We start from the raw sequence: 22,036 nt of genomic DNA on the forward strand, positions 1-22,036 counted from the left end.
CTGTATATTGCGAATGTTCTGCGAAAACCGAGAAGAGCTCATTGTTCATGATCTGGATTTGTTCAATGGTGGTCGATTGGGTTTGTTACGGGTGTTGGGTGGGTTGGGTCTGGGTGTCGGCGAAGCGGGGAGGTGCTGGGGTGCCCGGGGGGGTGTCCCCACGAACCACGAGCCGAGTGAGGCTTTTTGGGACATTACTGATGTCCTAGAGCGGTTTGGTGCGGGGGAGACCTCTGATAGGGTTCTCTTTCTGCCGGCAAAGTTTGGGGGGGTAGTCGGTTGGAAGTTTGTTGACGATGCCAGTTCGTTGTTGTTATCGCGAGTTTGTTTGTTCTCGCTTAGCAGGTATTTCTGATGAGGGGTGAGGATTTCACAACTCAGGAACTAGAGCGTGAATGATTTTGTTTACGAACAGATTTGCGATAAGGTACCAATAGATTACACGGTCTATTGACATATAGGATCGTTTTCGTGTAAAAGTTTTATCGGGAATGCAGGCCAAAAGTATTGTTTGATCGAAAGTTTTGGTGTTGCGAGGGTAAGGTACAATGGTTGCGTGAAGAGAAAAGGAAAGGAAAGGAAACAAGAAATAACACGAGACAACACCCCTTTATATATCTAATACCATTGTCCGATGATGACTCATACTTCTGCGTAATAGAAACCGAAAGAACATACTAGAAATCCCCATTACAAATCCTAATCCCCCTGCACAATACCTACTATTCACGTTCCAATATATTGTCTAGCCGAACTACATAGCTGCCATTACATTTGTACATATTCATGAGTTTCCCAACAGTATCCTGAATCTCCTGAGGCTCTCCTGAGACATCAAACGGATTTTGATTCTCTGGAGACTCAGGAGATATTTTACAGAAATTGTTAAGCTTGCTGATGGAGAGGGAGCTGGAGCTGAAGGGGGAGCTGGAGGAGGTGGAAAGAATGAATTGGGGATTGAAAAAGTAGGAGGAAGGGTGGAAGCAGTTCTCTCTACATATATATTGTACAAGTAGTTTCTGGCTTTCGATCGATACTATAGATACATCAAATACTCGGATATACAGGCAAGCCGTGTTGTGGCCTATTTTCTCTATTTGTCTGACAGGCAAAGTCCATCACTATATCCAGATATGTTCTGGTCAATATTTGTCTTTTCTGATATCACCTATATATCAGCAGTTCAAGCTGCAAGTATATAACTTTAATAGCAACCAAGTCGCTAAAATCGAATCACTAATCGATTTTCAAAACCAGTAGAATACATGTTAACCTAATACCACTCAGTAAAATTAATAACCTATGTTAATATCTAATACAACATGATTCAAGTGAAACAAATCCTCTCTCAATGAGCCAATCAGAAGGCTATAAAAGCACATTGCATATGCAGGTTATAATTATATATTTATTAGATATTTACTTAATCATCTAACAACTCGGGGTCGCGAGGTGGCGCACCCCTGGTTTACATGTATTCGATTAACTCTTAAGAAATCCAACATCTACATTATGATATCTATACCCAAGTAGAGTATTCCCTGTTCTACAGTATATACGTATGCGTGGCGGTAGGTACCTACTGTACTCTACAGCATGTATTGCTGGCTCAGGCATTGCTGACGAGTTGACTCCCGCCCCCCGAAGTACCCCGTCGAACTACAGCAGCCACATCCTCCTTATCCAAATCGTGGTTGCTTTTTTTTTTTTTGCCGCTGGCCATGTGGTGGTTGGCCAGTTCACGAAGCAGGAAACCGCAAATTTTCGTCCTCGTTGAGGCTCCGTTAGTCAGCTCGTTTCCGTTTCACGGTCATAATAGTTTTTTTCTTTCTTTTTCACCCTTTTCTTCGCTTGCCTGAAGTAATCGTCCTCCCTTCCTCTTCCTTTCCTCTCTATCTCCCCTACGTTCTCAACATCTCCCCTCTCCCCCCATTCCTCTGAAAAAAAAAAAACTACTACTTCTCTTTCCCCTTCCCTTTTCAGTTCATCTGTCAAAAGAGCAGGATAATTCACCAAGTGGTCCTTCTTTTTCATCTCGAGTTCTGTTTCTCTTTTTTGTTCCTATCGTTCCTTCTTTTAAGACGTTACGAATCATCTATTTGGACGGAAGGACAGATAAAGATCCATCTTTTTTTTCTTTCTTTCCCCGACATACACAGGAGTCCGGAACCGTCTTTTCTCCTGATTCCTGCCGCCATCCCAGAACAAAACACGGAAACACGATAGTTTTACATCAAATACGTGCCAAATCATTACTCTCGTAATTATGGCAGCTGATCTTAATCAACGTATGCAAGGTTTGGGCATGAATGAATCTGTTCACGCCGAAGCCGCGCCTTCTTCGGGGGCCTCTAACCATTCCTCTGGAAGTGGCGAACAGAAGAGGGCCGCCTATATTCCTCCGCACATGAGGAACGCTCATAGAGCACCAGCTGCTGCTCCCCCTTCTGGTCCTACTGCAGTGCAAAACGGCGCTGCTAATGGTGTCCAGGGATCAAGATGGAGTGCTGAGTATGTTTTTACATTTCTTGTTCGATATTTTTTGTTTGCCACTCTTGGGCATTGTATTTTGTCTCATCGAGATTTCTCTTGTAATGAGACAAACATACAGAATTGCAGTGTTGTAATTTGCCCTCTTAAAAAATGGGTTTCTTGCTCTCAATTCATTAATCATTGTGATGTTATCCGTTATTATTCAATCTCGAATCTGCTTTGCCAAAAATATAATACGAAATTATATATGCTGATTCTTCTAATAGTGCCCCTCCTGCTCGAGCTCCTCAAGCTAATGGCTGGGCCAACGCACCCACTTTCACTCCCAGTGCCGCAGCTTCTACTGGTGGTAGCGGATGGGATGTTCCCCCGCCTCGTCCTCAACGTTCTTTCGACCCGAATGGATATGGTGCCCCGACCGGAAGGAGCGGTGGCTCCGGAGACGGGCGCTGGGTCGATGGAAAACACATTCCTGGTCCTGCAAACCAACGTTTAGAACGGGAACTGTTCGGTGTACCTAACGACCCAACCAAACAGAATATTGGGATCAATTTCGAAAAGTACGATGACATTCCTGTAGAAGCATCTGGTCACGATGTTCCCGAGCCGGTTACTACATTTACAAGTCCCCCGCTAGATACCCATCTCTTGGGCAATATCGATTTGGCGCATTACAAGAACCCTACTCCTGTGCAGAAGTATTCAATTCCTATTGTCATGGGTGGTAGAGATTTAATGGCTTGTGCTCAAACTGGTCAGTTCCTCATGCTATCTGATAGTACTAGAGAGTTTATGTGCTGACTGTTCATAGGCTCTGGAAAGACTGGTGGTTTCTTGTTCCCTATCCTTTCGCAATCCTTTTTGCAAGGTCCATCGGCTCCCCCGGCCAACGCCGCTGCTTACGGTGGTTACGGACGCCAGCGTAAAGCCTACCCTACAGCGCTTATCTTGGCGCCGACCCGCGAGCTTGTCTCTCAAATCTACGAAGAATCTCGCAAGTTTGCCTACCGTTCATGGGTTAGACCCTGTGTCGTCTATGGTGGTGCCGACATCGTCTCCCAATTACGACTGATTGAGCGCGGCTGTGATCTCCTCGTCGCAACCCCTGGCCGTCTTGTTGACTTGATTGAACGTGGACGTATCTCGCTCGCCAATATTAAATATCTCGTGCTTGACGAGGCTGATCGTATGCTGGATATGGGTTTCGAACCCCAAATTCGTCGTATCGTTGAGGGCGAGGACATGCCTAAAACAGACGCTCGCCAAACTCTCATGTTTTCGGCCACTTTCCCAAGGGATATCCAGATGCTTGCTAGAGATTTCTTGAAGGATTACATCTTCCTTTCGGTCGGTCGTGTCGGTTCAACCTCCGAAAACATCACCCAAAAGGTTGAGTATGTTGAAGACCAAGACAAGCGTTCCGTTCTTTTGGACATTCTTCACACCCACAGCGGTGGTCTCACTCTTATTTTTGTAGAGACTAAGCGTATGGCCGATTCTTTGAGTGATTTCCTTCTTAACCAGAATTTCCCGGCAACTTCCATTCACGGAGACCGCACTCAACGCGAACGTGAGCGTGCTCTGGAAATGTTCCGAACTGGTCGCTGCCCGGTGCTCGTTGCCACTGCTGTTGCCGCCAGAGGTCTCGATATTCCCAATGTCACCCACGTTGTTAACTATGATCTCCCCACCGATATCGACGATTATGTCCACCGCATTGGTCGTACTGGTCGTGCCGGTAACACCGGTATTTCCACCGCGTTCTTCAACCGTGGCAACCGTGGTGTTGTGAGGGACCTTATCGAGCTCCTAAAGGAAGCCAACCAAGAGGTCCCTTCATTTTTGGAGACCATCGCTAGAGAAAGTGGATTCAGTGGTGGTGGGCGTGGCGGCGGTGGAAGATCTTCCGGTGGTGGCAGGGGAAGGGGTGGTGCTACCCGCGATTTCAGGAAATACGGTGGTGGTGGTTCTGGTGGAGGTTTTGGTGGGTCTGGTGGCCCTCCTAGCGGAGGGTACGGGGGCGGTTTGTCACCCTTTCCATCGGTTGGGGTACGTTAGCAATACTAACTCGGTTTTCATAGGATACTCTAATGGCGGAGGTGCTAGTGGTAGTGGCGGTGGTGGTTACAGTTCCGGCGGATACGGCGGTGGTGGCGGTGGAGGAGGATATGGAAACCCTAGTGGAGGGAACTCTTGGTGGTAAGCATCTCATCACGGCGTTGCGTATGTTTGGGCCTTTTTTTTCTTCCTAGATCGCGAAAAAAAAAGTGAGGTTTGTTCATCTTCTTGCATAAAAAAGGAAGGGAGAAACGGAAAGGGTTAAAAACATGGCGCAATATTTCTCGAATTTCATAAAAGGTTTTGCTTTTTCTCTTTTTCTTTATTTTATCATTAGTTCTCTCATCTTTTACATGGCTGTCTTTGTTTGTTCGATTTCCGGGCCATGGATATTTTTCCTGAATTTCTTGCTTCTTCAGGCCTTCTTGTATTGGCAGGGCATTTACATTACGTGGGGTTAGCATGGGGCTTGTTATGCACTACACAAACGGTATAGATGGGTCTGTCAACTGGGAGTTTCATTTACACGATTTCATTTTTATTCTCTTCCTAGTTGTGGGGTTTATCTTTATCTACTAGTAATGTGTTCGTGTGTGTTCTGCTGAGATTCAAAAAAGCGTTGGCAGTTTTTAGGCATGGGAAGTGAGGCGCTGACTGTTTTTTGAGCGAGAAAAAATGGATGGGAGAGTTGATTTGTTTTTGTCTTGATCTATCATGTTTTCTGTTTTACTGTTTTTTTTTTTTTTTTTTTTTTTTTTTTTGCTTTGCTTTTGCTTTTAAATGGGGTTCTCTATGCTGGACCAAGATGCATGGGGCTATGATGTTAGGAGACACGACACACTCAAGAGAAGGGAAGGAAGGGTTGTATCAATATCTACCCGGCGTTTTGTTTTCATGATTTCTTTCATGTATGATGGCTTTTTTTTTCTTCCCTCTCTATTTCCATTTTACCGGTCTGGGTCTTGGGCGCTTTTATAACTCGGGGACCGGTAGGATGGTTTCTATTTTTCACGAGGGGAAAGGGAAATTCTGGGCAAATGTTCTAATTTTTTTTTTTTTTTGTATCCGTACGTGTGTCTCGCAGGGGAGCAGTTAGAAGATATGTTGGTTGGCATGGCTATAGAGAAGTACCTATTTATCTAATAATTTGCAATGCGAATATTGAGATCACTTTATCATATTGCATGCAAGTAATTATAATTATACATATATGTAATATGCACATACTCAGCCACTTCATTGTTGAGTAAAGGTACTTTGGTAATTGATCGCGGGTTGCCTGAAACTGTAGGTTTGAATTGGAAACTTCCGAACCAGGTTCTCGGAAATCGTCGATCCTTCCAACACGAGCAACCTGAACATATTGCACCCGGCTGGAAAAACAATTATGCGGTGTTCCCATCAGCGCTATCCCCGATGGCCGGTGACAAGATATGAAGCTTAGTTATTATGTGCCTAGCCAGCCAGTCAGCTAGCAAACTTGAGGGTTTTATAAACGGTTGCGATTCTGATATTCTAGCTATAAGGGATATTTCGTGGCTTGTGATTGCTTGATTTGCAGTTGGGAAATTCGATTGTTGTGCTAGCTGCAGATGCAGGAGATCATGTACTATCACTCGCGCGTCAACAGATTCCAGGGAGTGGAATAGTGGTTGCGGGTCATTGGTTTGCCCCGACGCCCTCTTTTTCCCTAGATAGCCATGGAATCGAAAAAAGGGCTGAGACTATGAAGTCTAGGTCGACCGTCGGGTATGCAATAGCCAACGGCCCAAAGTGGCACATGTCCATCCGCACAATCACCGAGCGATGCGTCGTATAAGTGAGGGAGGACGCACAGGAGGACACATACATGTAATCTCCTTGCTTCCCCATTAGAAAATGAAAAGAAAAAAATGAATCTCGTTTATCCACTGTATCAGCCAGTATCAATCCCCGATCCTCTTTCTCGAAAATCATATTCGCGGTCCTATCTAGCGGGTGGCCGCTACATTACTGTGTATCGAACTCCTTTTTAGATAACTGAGAGGTTAGTGTTTTACTAAGCCCATATATTTGAAATGTTAAGAGAATAATTAACTCGTTGAAAAATGTATGGGGTGATGTTGTGGTTCATGATATATCACTCGTAGAAAGTTGGAGGGTGAAGAGTGGACGCACTCGTAAAAAGAACAATACTGGAGTGACACTGGCGGAGAAACAAGTTTTGCCAACGGTATAACGAACAATATAATGAGAAAGGGGCCTAAAAATAGGATAGGCATCTCATACCTAAAGGTGTTTTCTTGGCAGACACTGTGGAATACTGATCAAACCCCTTCGCTTCAAAGGATTTTGTGCAGAGTCGATATAAATGAACTTTCCACGGTTTTGGTTTCAATTGCAGTCAAACCTGCAATGCCGGGACGCCGAAGTAGTGCCGGTTTTGATGGCGGCTATCTCTTCACGCACTTGTAGTATCATACATGAGTGTTTGCTGAATGGCTTTATTACTGCTTCATGAGCTTTAGTGATCTAGATAATAAATATGATCTTGCAATACATATCTACATTGAAGCACTGACCTGGTATCTGTGTCGATACTTGACCCCCGTATCGTGGTTGATGTATGTACGGACAAAGCGACATTTGTGATGATTACAATATAATATTGTAATATCTGTTGAGGGTTCTCTCTATTCATGAATCGGCATTCGCAATATCAACTACATATAAGTATAGCATTCTTGTCGTTAAAATACCCTGTAAGCCGAAGGGTATGTAACTAGATGGAATTGGCGCGAGACCTTCATTTCTTAGCTAGCCGTTTTTAAAACATGCATCATCCGAGGAAAGCAGCAGAAAAAGGCTTGCCTAGACCCGGGCCCGTCCACTGTTATGTCAGGGAATTAGAATGTTGAGTCGATTAACCTGATACGTACCACTAGGTATAATTAACCGCTCAATTGAACCGGATGTACTCGAGGAACTCATAATCATGCTCGAAATCTTGAACACCATCTCGAGAACAAAAAAAATATCCAGCATTGGATTATACGATTGTTGAATATTAGAAGCCTGCCATAATTTCTTTTCGTAACGCCAGCCGAGCGATGAAATTATAATAAAGCCCTATGAGCTGCCCTCTAGACTATTATTTTGGCACGTAGTAAGCGGGGGGCAATATTTAACGGTCGATCTGGGGTAGAAGTATTTGAAGTAGCTGCGAGCATCAAGCTACTCGGGTGAGGTGGGTGCGAGACTATATATACATGTATGATGTACTCTATGTACTGATAGACCTACATCTAGGCTAAGATGGCATTACTTAAGCTTTATGCAATAAGTGCCGTGTTAACCTTAGGTTGAGCCCACGCCATGATCATGTTTGCATTCTAGATTTTCTCCGGATCCGGCACCTGGCATAGGGATATTTAGATATGACATAAGTACTCACAGATATTAGTATGGTGCGCCCACTCTGAAAGGTAACACAAAGTGACCGGTTATAACATCACCACCAAAATTAAAAATGATATCAAAAAAGTGGAAAAATAAAAGTATAGTAATAGTGATGAACTTTTGTTCTATTTTTCCAGAATTTTAATATCTGTCTGGATTGTAAAGCCTTAGGTTGTAAAGCCTTAGGAAATTGAAATTGTGTATTTTTGTATGTAAAATGTACCAAGACTGAACAAAGTGAAACAGTATCAGGGGTTAAGGATGAGTACTCAGAACCTCATTTTGGGCTGTAAGGGCCAGTGTGTAACGGGGGCAGTCTATCTATGTATGGCTAGAATCCAATAGAATAGATATGGCTGTGCAAGATAGAAATCAAGTGCAGATTATTCGAAGATACTGTCGCTAGAACTCAATAATCTTTAAGGGCTCTGCTACCAAATAGAATACTTGATATCTTCTGAAGACTGAGTAAAATTGGGTAGTTGGGCAGGAAGAATCCTGAGTACTTATACTACAAAGAATTTCATTCCATGCTCCTACTTCCTTACTACTAGTAAGTTCCAGTGATGCCTTCTAGCCGAAGGAAAGTAATACAACAGCTACCTCATTTCTTTCTAAGCGTTAGTGGGTGCTTCCAGTTCCGAAGGCAACTATCAATAGTCAAAGCCTTTGTAACATCTGCACTCTTAGTCATTGCACAACCGGGACCTGCATGAATGAACTGCTACTCAAGTGTAAGCTTAATCGTTGCTGTAAAGCTCTCCACTTATTATAGACTTTTCCAGCCATAGTCTCTACGATTACCAGTGGGCTTATAATGCTCAAAGGGTTTAGAGTATCGCTGAGTACTCAGAGCTTCACTCCGGCTGGCCTTCTAATCATTGATGGGGCATAGACTCATCAGTCTTTAATCCCATAAGTAGATCCTCTTCCTAGCACTCAGAATGTAGTTGCTCTAACAGCTGGTAGCTAACCACACTGCCGGTACTTACATATCACTGTGCAACTGCCTTGTATCAATAACTCTCAGCATATAATTGTGCCCTGTGTGTACTCATATACCAAACAGTTGAAGTGGCTGTTACACTACTCCTCTCTTCCAGTATTTTAGTCTCCGAAATCTATTAAATGATTTTTATTCTATTGCTATCTATGTGACAAAGGAATCTTTATGGTAAAAGAGAGGACGAAATCCAAAGGAAAACTATAGCCTCAGAGTCCTCTTGTCTCTTGGCTTCTTAGGATACCTCATATGAAAGTCCCGAAATGCTTCTTCAGCACTCTTCCTGAGAAGTTCCCAGGGTTCACATGTAGCGTCCTCGTTTTCGTATCCTTTCCATAGCACCAGGTATTCTACCCTTCTCCTCTTCTTATTGACCTGGCTATCAGCTACTTCCTAGACGATACAGTTCTTTTCTCCTACAATTTCCTCAGGTTCCGGTGGAGGAACTCTTCTCTCAGGGTCTACTGGCGCTCTGTAGGGTTCTAGGAGAGAGACATGGAAGACAGGGTGGATTCCCATTTGTGAGGGAAGAGAGAGCTTGTAGGCATGAGTACCAATAGCTTCTAAAACCTTGAAAGGTCCCATCTTCTTCTGATACAATTTTCCCAGTGGCCGCTTTGTCTGTACATTGCGCCGGTCTAACATTACTTCGTCTCCATGCTTGATTTCAGGTGGTGCCAGGGCATGTGTATCATACCACCAGGCCATACTTAATCTAGCCTTTCCCAAACTTGTATTCATAACCTGCCAGATAGATTCCCATTAAGATATCATGACCTCGCTTCCTGAGTTGTTCCATTCAACACCTTCCTTTGGAGCCGGCCAGTTGGTCCTGGGTTCATATCCATAGTTGGCATAGAAAGCCGATACTTTGATAGACTCAGAAACCACCGAGTTGTATGCATACTCTGCCAATGGCAAGAGGTCCGCCTAGTCATCCTGTTGATATGAACAATAACTTCGCAAGTAATGTTCTAGGGTCTGGTTAACTCTTTCTGTTTGGCCGTCTATTTAAGGATGGAAGGAGGTGGACATCTTTAGCTTCACATTGAGGAGGCTCATGAGAGATTGCCAAAAGTGAGAGATGAACCGACTATCTCCGTCCGAGACTATGTCATCAGACAACCCATGGAGTCTCCAGACTTCCTTCAAGAACAACTTAGCCAAATCGTCCATTTTTTGCGTGTAGGAAGTGGGATGTAATGTGCCATCTTCGAGAAACGGTCCACTATTACTCAGATCTTTGTAAACTCATTCGACTCCGCTACATCAGCAAGCTTAATAATTTCTGTAAAGTGTCTTCTGTATTTCCAGAAAATCATAATCCATTTTAATGTCTCAGGAGAACCTCAGGAGACACAGGAGACTGTTGGAAGACTTATGAATATTTACAATCTTGCTGATGTAGTCACACAATAAAGTCCATAGAGATGGAAGTCCATGGCCGATAAGGTATCTCCAGTGGTTGGAGCATACCGAACTTCTTATGTCTTGAGGGCTTATTCCTCTAACAGCTATCACAGCTCTGTAAATATTCCTCAACATCGTTATCCATGTTGGGCCAAAGGAAGTTATTCTTCACCCGCTCTAATGTCTTGAACTGGCCAAAATGGCCCGCTACTTTAGAGTCATGGGTTTCGGTCAGGATATCCATCTGGAGTTTCTTGTCCTTGGGAATGTACCATCGGTTCTTGTAGAAGATGAGACCGTCCTTGATAGACAAGTTCTGGTCCAAATTTGGTTTCCTTTCAACCAGGGAGCAGTGCAGTTCCTGCCAGACTCCATCCACTTTAGCTGCCGTACATATGCGCTCTAAAAATGTATTCTGCAATTGATTCAACCTGACAGCCGCTAGTTTAACAGGATCCAAAACCAATTGACCTGGCCTAAAAAACATCTGTGGCTCCAGCCGCAAGGTTTCACTCCCCTCTTCGGGGCAGAGATCCCAACGCCTTGATAGCACATCTGGTTTGCCATTTCTTTCTCCCGGTCAGTAGACAACTTTAAAATTGTAGCCTGCTAGGTCCTCATACCATCTAGCTTGCCGCCTAGTGAGAACTTAAGTAGAGTTGAAATACTCTAAGTTCTTGTGTTCTGTGAAAACCGTGATCTCATGCTCGCAACTCTTAAGCATATGCTCCCATTCCTGGAAAGAGCCTACAATAGCTCCCATCTCCTTGTCGTGAATGTCATAGTTGATCTCGACGGGCGAGAATTTCTTAGAATAGAAAGCTACTGAATGTAGTTTCCCATCTTCACCATACTGAGAGAGCACCGCTCCTTTGTTGAAGTCAATAGCATTAGTTTCAACTACAGTTCTCCTGCTAGGGTCAAAATGGAGAAGGATAGGAGCGCTTGTGAATAACCTCTTGAGCTCGTCAAAGGCTTGTTCACAGGCTGCTGTAACGAGGCCATTTCAACTGTCTGATGTATGAGTACACACAGGGCCCGGTTACATGCTGAGAGTTATTGTTAGAAGCCAGTTGCACAGTGACATGCAAGTACCGGCAGTTGTGGTTAGCTACCAGCTATCAGAGTAACTAAATTCTGAGTGCTAGGAAGAGGATCTATTCATGGGAGCAATGACTGACGAGTCCATGCCTCGCCAATGATTAGAAGGCCAGCCGGAGTGAAGCCCTGAGTGCTCGGCAATCCTCTACATCCTCCGAGTATGATAAGTCCGCCAGTAGTGGCAGGGACTATGCCTGAGAAATTCTACAATAAGCAAAAAGCTCTACAGAAATGATTAAGCTTATGCCTGAGCGGTAGCTCATTCATTCAGGTCCCGGTTGTGCGACAACCAAGACTGCAGGTGTTACAAAGACTTTGACTAAGGATGGTTGCCTTCGGAACCGGAAGCACCCGCTAACGCTTAGAGAGAAACGGAGTAGCGGTGGTATTGCTTCTCTTCCGCTAGAAGGCATCACCGGAACTTAGTAAGGAAGTAGGAGCAGGGAACGGAGTCCTTTGGAGTATAAGTACTCAGGATCCTTCCCGCCCAACTATCCGATATCCTGAGTCTTCATCAGAACTATCAAGTATATTCTACTCGGTAGCCGGAGCCCTTAAAGATTATTGAGTTATTAGCAATAAATCTTTGGGAATAATCTACAACCTGACTTTTATCTTGTACGGCTACATCTTTTCTATCGGATTCTAGCGATACGTGGAAAGGCTGTCCCCGTTACATAGAGTTTGTATGGAATCAATATTGGAGCTATATTTTCTTGTATGCGCATAACGTACCATACCAAAAAAACCCTAGGTTGGACTCAGGACGAGTCTACCAGAGATGGCTTTAGTGTAACAGGGCCACAGTAGGGCTGTTACAAAAAAGTACCTGTTCTACCAGTCAAACCATACGGCCCTAGGGTGACCGCAGCTTGTTCTTAATTGATGGGTGAAGACAAGGGCAGATGAGCCCCTACCTCTATTGATATGGAGGGTAGGGATCCTGGCGAGCAAGAAGTCTTACAAGTCAAGCTAGGCGACTGGACCAAAAAAACTAGAGCAGAAGGACGAGCATGCCAAATAAGGAAGGGTAACCCTAAACAAGTTACCCTACCTTGGCAGTCAACCTTTGAGGCGCAATAACTTTGCAACCGATGCCCGGAAAATATGCTTTAAAACGTCAGAAAGGATCCTGGCGATGCTCCGGTCCATTTGGGGTGGTTGAATGAACGCATTGCGGAGTTGAGGAAACACTGCAAAATAAACATGTTTTAGACCTCCAAAAATAACCCCCGGAGCGTCGAACCACCGGAACCTTCCTGTTTCAGCCCGGTGAATCTTTGGGGGAGTAAGAGTGAGACCCAAGCTACCAAAGCAAACCTTCACTTTACAAACACCCAAATCTATTCTAAATACCCTGAATAAGCAATTGCTATTTGGTCGGCTGTTTCCGCTAGTTCCTAGGAACCCGACCCATTCTTGGCAGGGATTGCGAGATTTGACTCGGACGAAAATTTGTCCACGCATCAGCAAACCTGTAGCCTTCGCCAGACGCCCGTGCCGCTCAGGGCGCTCAGGGCGCTCGGTAGGTAAACTACCTCTCCAGAGATACCGCCAGTGCTCCTGACGAGGTCTGGCACACATTATTCCGCCCCAGCGCACACTAGTCCGCACAACGGGCCCCGACACTAAATAATAGCGCCCGGTGTAACTAGGACGTCACTCTACCCGCTAGAGAACGCCAGTTGCACGGTTGGATATCCTGACTGCTCCTGGAGCACTCTTCACTGCTCCAGCGGGCTCTGGGGATAGAATGATTGCCCTGACTCCCCCTGACGTTGCCGGATGGGGTGCTTTGAAATCTGGCTCATGCCCGACGTACCGATTCCTACCTGTCGGCGCCCCGTTCTCTCTAGGCATACACCTCTCCGCCGTTCCGGCCTCTGGTATTCACAATTCCCCCATGAGATTACAAAAACATCACTCGCACGACGATCTCTACTGTCTCCAGAGCACTCGTGACTGCACTTTGAGAATTGGTGTATTCAACACCGTGATCCTCCGCCTAATACTAAATACAATACGCCATTTAACACCCTAACTAACCCTAATACAATATACGAATCAGAAGAAATCCCCCACTATCTCCTTTAGCACTCGTGATTGTTCTACACATCCTCCTCCCCCCCCCCTTCGTAATCCCCCGCTACAGGTAATTCCGGCTCTTCTTCTTCCTCCTCCCCCTCCTCTTCGGTGTCAATGCCGCGAAGTCGGGCATTAATCACTTCGTCCTGGGCGCTGTCGGAATCAACCCGACCTCCTGGAGCACTCGTGGGTGTTCTCCGAGCATCTCGGAATGCGGCAAGATCCGCAGCCAGAGCTTCATCGTCCTCGCTAAAACCCTCCTCCGGTATAATCTCAATCGTTACCCCTTTTTTATCTCGTATCTATTAGGGTTAGCATTTAGAATACCACTCGCATTACCGGCATCTAGAAGTATCATACCTTTTCTCGAAGGTTATCTTTGATTACCTCCAAGATTGCCTCCTGGTTCTGTTTACTTCTCCCCTTCCAAGTGTTGCTCATCCTGTTGAACGTTTCTACTCGTGTTTAGATGTCAGCTTGGCAATCCCGTATAGCCCTAGGAGCATCCGTCATTGCTCCCAAGGCACTCGCCATATCAATGAGGGCATCGGGCCATACTTACTCACAACACTCTCATTCTGCGAGTGAAAATTATCAGGCTTCACGTAACTCCCTGTTGACCACGCCCGAATGCCGTGCCAGATCGCCGTCAATATCAGGCAAATAAGGGTAGGGGTTATCCGCTCTAGAAATTCGGGATCCCTAACCCCTCGCATTCTTACCCCATCAAAGTATTTAAAATACAATATATCGATAATTTCCGGAGCCAGGAAGCGCAGTCGGTAGGTCTAGAATCTGTTACCGGCTATCCCGAGTGCTCTCTGGGCATCCACTGGCATCATACCTCGTAATGCTGTTGGGGGCTCAAGAAACGATCATTCTTCAAAAGATATTCCACTTGAGCCGCCCTCGCCTCAGGCCCCACAAAATTTCCAAGCCCGTATATCGAAGAGTCTGCCAGGCGCCCTTTCACCTCGTGCATCAAGTGGGAACGGATACGGGAGTGCAGACTTCTGACCTATCATTCTCAATTATGCTTCCAGAGCACTCGTAATCCTTTTGGGGGCACTCACCTGTTTAATAACGACCTCATCAAGGTCTACTCTACACCCCACTCGGCGACTAGCAGTTGCCCACATGCTCACTACCAGTACCGAAAGTCTTGCTGCAGGTGGAAAGGGCTCATGTAGAAGAGTATGCTCCCCGATTAACACGCTACACTCCTTCTCAATCCTCTGAGCCTGCACTGACAGCACATTTGCACTCCTAGAGTTAGGGACCACAGACCTCTGAGTCAATTGGCTCGAAGGAATGTCGCCAGTGTTCTCAAAGACGTCGTGAGTGTCCTCCGGAATACTAACCTCGCTTCCCGGAATCAAAATACCCTCGCTTTCCGGCATCGGAGTACTCTCGTCCTCCTCCCTAGATGAGGGAAGGTACTCGATTTCGTAGACTCTTCGCGATCTACCTTGACCGTGAAGTTGGCTTGAAGGAATCTGACGACTGCTCACAGAGTTCTCGCCAATTACCTCGCTAGGCGGTGAAGAACGATATGTCCGGTAAGTGGGGGACGACTCCCCGTATCGAGAGCGCATCGAGGAAAAATCGATATGGCGCTTAGAAGAGGTATACTCATGAGCATAAACAGGTGCAGAGGGCCTAGACTGTGAGGGTGTTGGGGGTGCTCTCTGGGATGCCGGGAGTGCTCTCTGGGATGCATTCTGGCTGGGTGCTGAAGTGGGTGCTGCTCTCCCTTGACCTTGTTTACGTATTACTTTCGCGCCCGGTCGAGTTCCCCTCTGAATCGTTAGCCACCAATACTTACATGTTAAAAAGCATCAATGAGCGAGATAGAGTCGAACCTGTACCACGTCCACCGACACGTTGGAAGAAGCAATGACCTCCGCTACCGCGCCAGTTGGTTTCCTCCGAGCATTGCCCAGTGCTCTGGCAGTAGTCGGCTGAACTGTATGAGGTCTCTTTCTGACAGTCTGAGACTTCTGGGTGTAAGATGGGGGGTGGGGCTTGAGGTTCATCCTCCAGTTCATCCTCATCCTCCTCAGAGCTCTCGTGGTCATTCTCCGGAGCATCATCATAGTCTGAGTGGCTAGTATCAACAGTTTCTTCCACCTCTGGCGCCTCAATTGCCTCTGGCGCCTCAATTGCCTCAGGCTCCTCCTGCGCTTCAAAATTATCAGTATGGTCCTCGGGGAGATGAAATTCTACCCTCCTAGGACTGCTCCTCCCAGTGGGGGTTTCGGAGGAACGGAGAAGACCTTTCCGAGTTATTTGAGCGGCGGTGGTCGATTGACTACTCCGAGTGCGGGCTGGCAGTGGAGTCAATGTTCGGTAAGATATTTCAGACTCGTCAGTCAGTAAATCTTCATGTTCTTCAGGTCGTTTTGGGAGTCGTGGGCGCTTTGGGGCAAGAGGTGCTGAACCGGAGGAGCGCTTGGTGGGAGCCATTCTGATTACTGGCAGGAATATCCGCAGTGCTCTAGGAGCACTCGCGATATCTTCGATTAGAAATCAATTCTTGGCGAGAAAATTTGCGCCGCTAATCAAGAAAAATTTGCACCGCTAATCCTCTTACGGCAGGGATCATCCTATGTTACCACAATTTCTGCACTCAACCGCATCATTTATCATCACTCGTTTTACTGCACTTTCTGAAGCGGTACCGAGTGCTCTGAGAGCAATCTAGGAGTTTGATTCGACTTTGAAATAAAAGCAATGCAATTACTACCTGGAATAATCTAATCTAATCTAATCTAATCTAATCCTATCCGATATAACCCATCCATTGATATACTCTCGCAAGACAAAGGGAAATCCAAAACACCAAATCGTACCGCACCTCAATAGCTATCGCGAGTGTTCAGGAAGTAATCCTAACAACTATTAAAAGGTTAGTGACAATTCCGCAGGAAGGGAAGTTAGAGATTATACCAAAGGGAACTAATGATGCCCACCACCATCACCACCATCACCACCACCACCATCACCACTGCCTCCAGCTGGCCCACCACCACCATCACCACCGCCTCCAGCTGGCCCACCACCACCACCACCACCGCCTCCAGCTGGTCCTCCACCACCATCACCACCGCCTCCAGCTGGTCCTCCACCACCACCACCATCACCACCATCACCACCACCACCATCACCACCGCCTCCAGCTGGCCCACCACCACCATCACCACCGCCTCCAGCTGGCCCACCACCACCACCACCACCGCCTCCAGCTGGTCCTCCACCACCACCGCCGCCCGGAGGAGGAGGAGGTCCACCCGGAGGCGGTGGAGGTCCTAGACCACCACCACCACCACCACCACCACCACCACCTCCACCACCTCCACCACCACCACCTCCACCACCACCACCTCCACCACCTCCACCACCACCGCCACCACCACCTCCAGCACCAGCAGCCGGGAGTGCGTCAGCAGCTCTCTTGGCTGCTATCCCGGCAGGTGTCCAGATCGTCCCCTGTAAGAAGTTTGGGTCAGCAACCCCGACATCCAAAGGATACTTCCTAAGGTATTTGGGGTCTAAATCGTCGATAGCATCCTGCTGTCTATCGCGAGGCCTAACACGAGTCTGAATTAGCCTTTGATTACTGGCATCAGTTCTAGGCATATATACCCTCAGTCCTTTGGCATTTATCCGGTGCTTTCCCTCCTCGTAATCCGAATCCTCTGCAGGAATATCGATCATGCTTGTAACGGGGACAGCCTTTCCACGTATCGCTAGAATCCGATAGAAAGATGTGGCCGTGCAAGATAGAAATCAGGTGCAGATTTATTCAAAGATACTATCGCTTAGAACTCAATAATCTTTAAGGGCTCTGCTACCGATAATGGTCTACCCCCAGATGAGGATCAGGTCGGTTGGGCGGGAATGATCCTGAGTACTTATACTCCAAAGGATTCTATTCTCTGCTCCTACTTCCTTACTAAGTTCCGGTGCTGCCTTCTAGTGGAAGGGAAGCAATACCATCGCTACCCCGCTTCTCTCTAAGCGTCAGCGAGTGCTTCCGATTCCGAAGGCAACCACCCTTAGTCAAAGCCTTTGTAACACCTGCAGCCTTTGTTGCCACACAACTAGGGGCCTGCATGAATGAGCTGCCGCTCAGGTGTAAGCTTAATCACTGCTGTAGAGCTTCCGCTTATTGTAGACTTCCCAGGCATAGTCTCTTCCACTGCTGGCGGACTTCTAATGCTCAGAGGATGTGGAGGATCGCTGAGCACTCAGAGCTTCACTCTGGCTAGCTTTCTAATCATTGGCGAGGCACAGACTCGTCAGTCATTGCTCCCATGAGTAGATCCTCTTCCTAGCGCTCAGAATGTAGTTACTCTGACAGTTGGTAGCTAACCACACTGCCGGTACTTGCATGTCACTGTGCAACTGGCTTCTAACAATAACTCTCAGCATGTAACCGGGCCCTGTGTGTACTCATACACCAGACAGTTGAAATGGCTCCGTTACACTACTCCCCTCTTCCAGGATCTTGGTCTCCGAGATCTATAATCTGTATCTATTTATCTATGCAATACTATATGACAAGGAAACTCCTTTGGTGTGGAAGGGGACGAGGATCTTAAAGGAAATGCTACTGGCCTAGAGCCCTCTTATCTCTGGGCTTCTTAGGGTACCTCATATGGAAATCCCGGAGGGCTTCTTCAGCACTCTTCCTGAGATGTTCCCAGGGTTCCCATGTAGCGTCCTCATTCTCATATCCTTCCCACAGCACCAGGTATTCCACCCTTCTCCTCTTCTTATTGACTCGGCTATCAGCTACTTCCCGGACGATCCAGTTTTGTTCTCCTGTAATCTCCTCAGGTTCCGGTGGGGGAACTCTTCTCTCAGGATCTATTGGTGCTCTATAGGGTTCTAGGAGAGAGACATGGAAGACAGGGTGGATTCCCATTTGCGGGGGAAGAGAGAGCTTGTAGGCACGGGTACCAATAGCTTCTAAGACCTTGAAGGGTCCCATCTTCTTCTGATCCAATTTTCCCAATGGCCGCTTTGTTTGCACATTGCGCCGGTCTAACATAACTTCATCTCCAGGCTTGATTTCAGGGGGTGCCAGGGCATGTGCATCATACCACCGGGCCATCCTTAGTCTAGCCTTTCCCAAGCTTGCATTCATAGCCTGCCAGATAGATTCCCATTGAGATACCATGACCTCGCTTGCTGGATTGTTCCATTCAACACCTTCCTTTGGGGCCGGCCAGTTGGTTCTGGGTTCATATCCATAGTTGGCATAGAAAGCCGATACTTTGGTAGACTCAGAAACCGCCGAGTTATATGCATACTCTGCCAAAGGCAAGAGGTTTGCCCAGTCATCCTGTTGATATGAACAATAACTCCGCAAGTAATGCTCCAGGGTCTGGTTAACTCTTTCTGTTTGGCCGTCCGTTTGGGGATGGAAAGAAGTGGACATCTTCAGCTTCACATTGAGGAGGCTCATGAGAGATTGCCAAAAATGAGAAATGAACCTGCTGTCTCTGTCCGAGACTATGTCATCACGTAACCCATGGAGTCTCCAGACCTCCTTCAAGAACAACTTAGCCAAATCTTCCGTTTTGTTGAGTGTAGGAAGTGGGATGTAATGTGCCATCTTTGAGAAGCGGTCCACTATTACCCAGATCTTTGTAAACCCATTGGACTCCGGTAATCCCACAATAAAGTCCATAGAGATGGAAGTCCATGGCCGATAAGGTATCTCCAGTGGTTGGAGCATACCGAACTTCTTATGTCTTGAGGTCTTATTCCTCTGGCAGCTGTCGCAGCTCCGGACATATTCCTCAACATCTTTATCCATGTTGGGCTAAAAGAAGTTGTTTTTTACCCGCTCTAATGTCTTGAACTGACCGAAATGGCCCGCCACTTTAGAGTCATGGGTATCGGTCAGGATATCCATCTGGAGTTTCTTGTCTTTGGGAATATACCATCGATTCTTGTAGAAGATGAGGCCGTCCTTGACAGACAAGTTCTGGTCCAAGTTTGGTTTCCTTTCAACCAGGGAGCGGTGCAGTTCCTGCCAGATTCCATCCTCTTTAGCTGCCATACATAGGCGCTCTAAGAATGTGTTCTGCAATTGATTCACCCTGACAGCCGCTAGCTTAACAGGATCCAAAACCAATTGACCTGGCCTAAAAAACATCTGTGGCTCCGGCCGCAAGGTTTCACCCCCCTCTTCAGGCGGTGATCCCAACGCCTTGATAGCACATCAGGTTTGCCATTCCTTTCTCCCGGTCTGTAGACAACTTTGAAATTGTAGCCTCCTAGGTCCTCAGACCATCTAGCTTGCCGCCTAGTGAGAACCTTGGTAGAGTTGAAGTACTCTAAATTCTTGTGGTCTGTGAAAACCGTGATCTCCTGCTCGCAACTCTTGAGTATATGCTCCCATTCCCGGAAAGATGCTACAATAGCTCCCATTTCCTTATCATGAATGTCATAGTTGATCTCAGCCGGGGAGAATTTCTTAGAATAGAAAGCTACCGGGTGTAGTTTCCCATCTGCCCCATACTGAGAGAGCACCGCTCCTTTGGCAAAGTCACTGGCATCAGTTTCGACCACAGTTCTTCTGCTAGGGTCAAAATGGAGAAGGATTGGAGCGCTTGTGAATAGCCTCTTGAGTTCCTCAAATGCTTGTTCACAGGCTGCGGTCCAATACCATTTCTTGTCATTTTGCAAGAGGTCGGTCAATGGTTTGCAAACTTTACTGAAGCCTTCAATAAAGCGGCGATAGAAGTTTGCAAATCCCAGGAAACCTTGCACTCCCTTAATATTTCGGGGTACTGGCCATTCCTGAACCGCCTCTACCTTGTCCTCTGACATAGATACTCCCCTTTCCGAGATGTGGTAGCCAAGATATTCTACTTCTCGGACATGGAAGGATGTCTTGCTGATCGAGGCACACAGTTTTGCTTCTCTGAGCTTCTGTAGAACCTTCTCAACCAGCCTTTCATGCTCTTCCTCGGTCTCTGAGTAGATGAGGATGTCGTCGATATAGACAACCACTCCTTCATCCAGTAGTTCCTTTAGCACATCATTGATCATTGCCTGGAAGGCGGAAGGGGCGTTGCATAGACCGAATGGCATCACATTGTACTGATACAGTCCATAGCGGGTTCTGAAAGCGGTTTTCCACTCATGACCTTCTGCTATCCTGATCAAGTTGAAGCCATTCTTCAGGTCTATCTTTGTGAAGATCTTGGCTTTAAACAACCTATCCCTGAGCTCACTCATGATAGGCAGCGGATACTTGTCCTTGACAGTGACCTTGTTCAACCCTCTGTAATCAACACAAATTCGCCATGTCCCATCCTTCTTAGGTATGAACAATATGGGCGCCGCTGCTGGGCTGCTAGATCTAGAGATCTTTCCTAAAGACAACTCTTTGTCCAGGTACTCTCGGAGGGCTTTCAGCTCTGGAGCGGAACATGGGTATAGGGGCCAAATGGGGGAGCGGTACCAGACAAGAGATTGATCTTCAATCATTTCGGGAGTGCGGAGGCAGTTCCTGTATCTTCTCTTGACTGAAGACATCAGCCCATTCCCTATAGCGGAGAGGTATCCTTTCTGCGATATCTCCTCCATCCTCATCATGCCATACTGAAGCAGCCAGTTGATATACTACATCTTCTTCTTCCATCATCTGGTATGAAGAGATGAGTTCAAACTTGATTGCTGCTGGGAGACAATTCTGCTTGCAGTAGTCACTTCGCCAGCTTATGGTATTGAGTTCCCAATTGATATCCGGGTTGTGCGTCCTTGCCCATGCAATTGGCAGGTAACCTGATATTCCTTCTTCCAAAGTAGCCACTTCCCATCGGAGTGTCTCCTTATGATCTCCCATGTTCATGTGGACTGGGTGAGTGTAATACTCTCCTCCGCCCATCATGACATCTCCTTGAGCATCATACATTGTCAGAGGTTGATCTCGCCGCACTAAGGGAACTCCATGCTTCCTGACAAAACTCTGGTTGAGGATTGCTCCTGTACAACCGGTGTCAAAGAGGAATGTCCCTTGGGCGTCTTCAACTTTGTTCTTGACCGTCCATGACAGTTCTGCTTCCAGTATTGGCCTCTTGCCATGTACTGGTAAGGATGGAAGCTTCTGTTCCATTCTTCTTCGCTTCTGTGCGGGTTCTGGGCTTGATTCTCTTTGTCTTTTCTCCATTGCTAATAGCTGCGGGCACTACTAAGATCAAAAGATCCTTTGGTTCTATTCCCAAGCAATAATATAGCAAGTGTATTGTGTGGAAGTCTGGTAGTGGGCTGGAAGTGTCTTGTAGCAAAATGTAACTTTGGCAGAACACTTACAGACCAGCTGTTTCGGGTCATAAACCCATCCTCAGAGTGCTTGGAAACAATCAAATAGGCGAAAAAACACAAAAAATTTATTCAAGAGAAACAAAGAAATCGAGACCCAAAGGA

General features: G+C 46.6%; 3 protein-coding genes across 3 annotated transcripts; 1 reads left to right on the forward strand and 2 right to left on the reverse strand.

Annotated features, from left to right (window-relative positions):
• Positions 1-2,266: 2,266 nt before the first annotated feature.
• Positions 2,267-4,696, forward strand: LAJ45_08631 (uncharacterized protein; the record flags this gene model as incomplete). The annotated part of the gene is made up of 4 exons (XM_046118180.1): positions 2,267-2,511; positions 2,760-3,247; positions 3,305-4,516; positions 4,575-4,696. The coding sequence occupies 4 exons, from the start codon at positions 2,267-2,269 to the stop codon at positions 4,694-4,696; spliced, it is 2,067 nt and encodes a 688-aa protein (XP_045968778.1).
• Positions 4,697-13,611: 8,915 nt separating this feature from the next.
• LAJ45_08632 (uncharacterized protein) lies at positions 13,612-16,054 on the reverse strand (the record flags this gene model as incomplete). The annotated part of the gene is made up of 6 exons (XM_046118181.1): positions 13,612-13,890; positions 13,949-14,043; positions 14,151-14,376; positions 14,433-14,606; positions 14,662-15,247; positions 15,414-16,054. The coding sequence occupies 6 exons, from the start codon at positions 16,052-16,054 to the stop codon at positions 13,612-13,614; spliced, it is 2,001 nt and encodes a 666-aa protein (XP_045968779.1).
• Positions 16,055-16,546: 492 nt separating this feature from the next.
• Positions 16,547-17,305, reverse strand: LAJ45_08633 (uncharacterized protein; the record flags this gene model as incomplete). The annotated part of the gene is made up of 1 exon (XM_046118182.1): positions 16,547-17,305. The coding sequence occupies one exon, from the start codon at positions 17,303-17,305 to the stop codon at positions 16,547-16,549; it is 759 nt and encodes a 252-aa protein (XP_045968780.1).
• Positions 17,306-22,036: the final 4,731 nt, after the last annotated feature.

Source organism: Morchella importuna (genome assembly GCF_003444635.1).
Source record: "Morchella importuna strain M04M26 chromosome Unknown Morimp01GS030, whole genome shotgun sequence".
NCBI classification, from domain to species: domain Eukaryota; kingdom Fungi; phylum Ascomycota; class Pezizomycetes; order Pezizales; family Morchellaceae; genus Morchella; species Morchella importuna.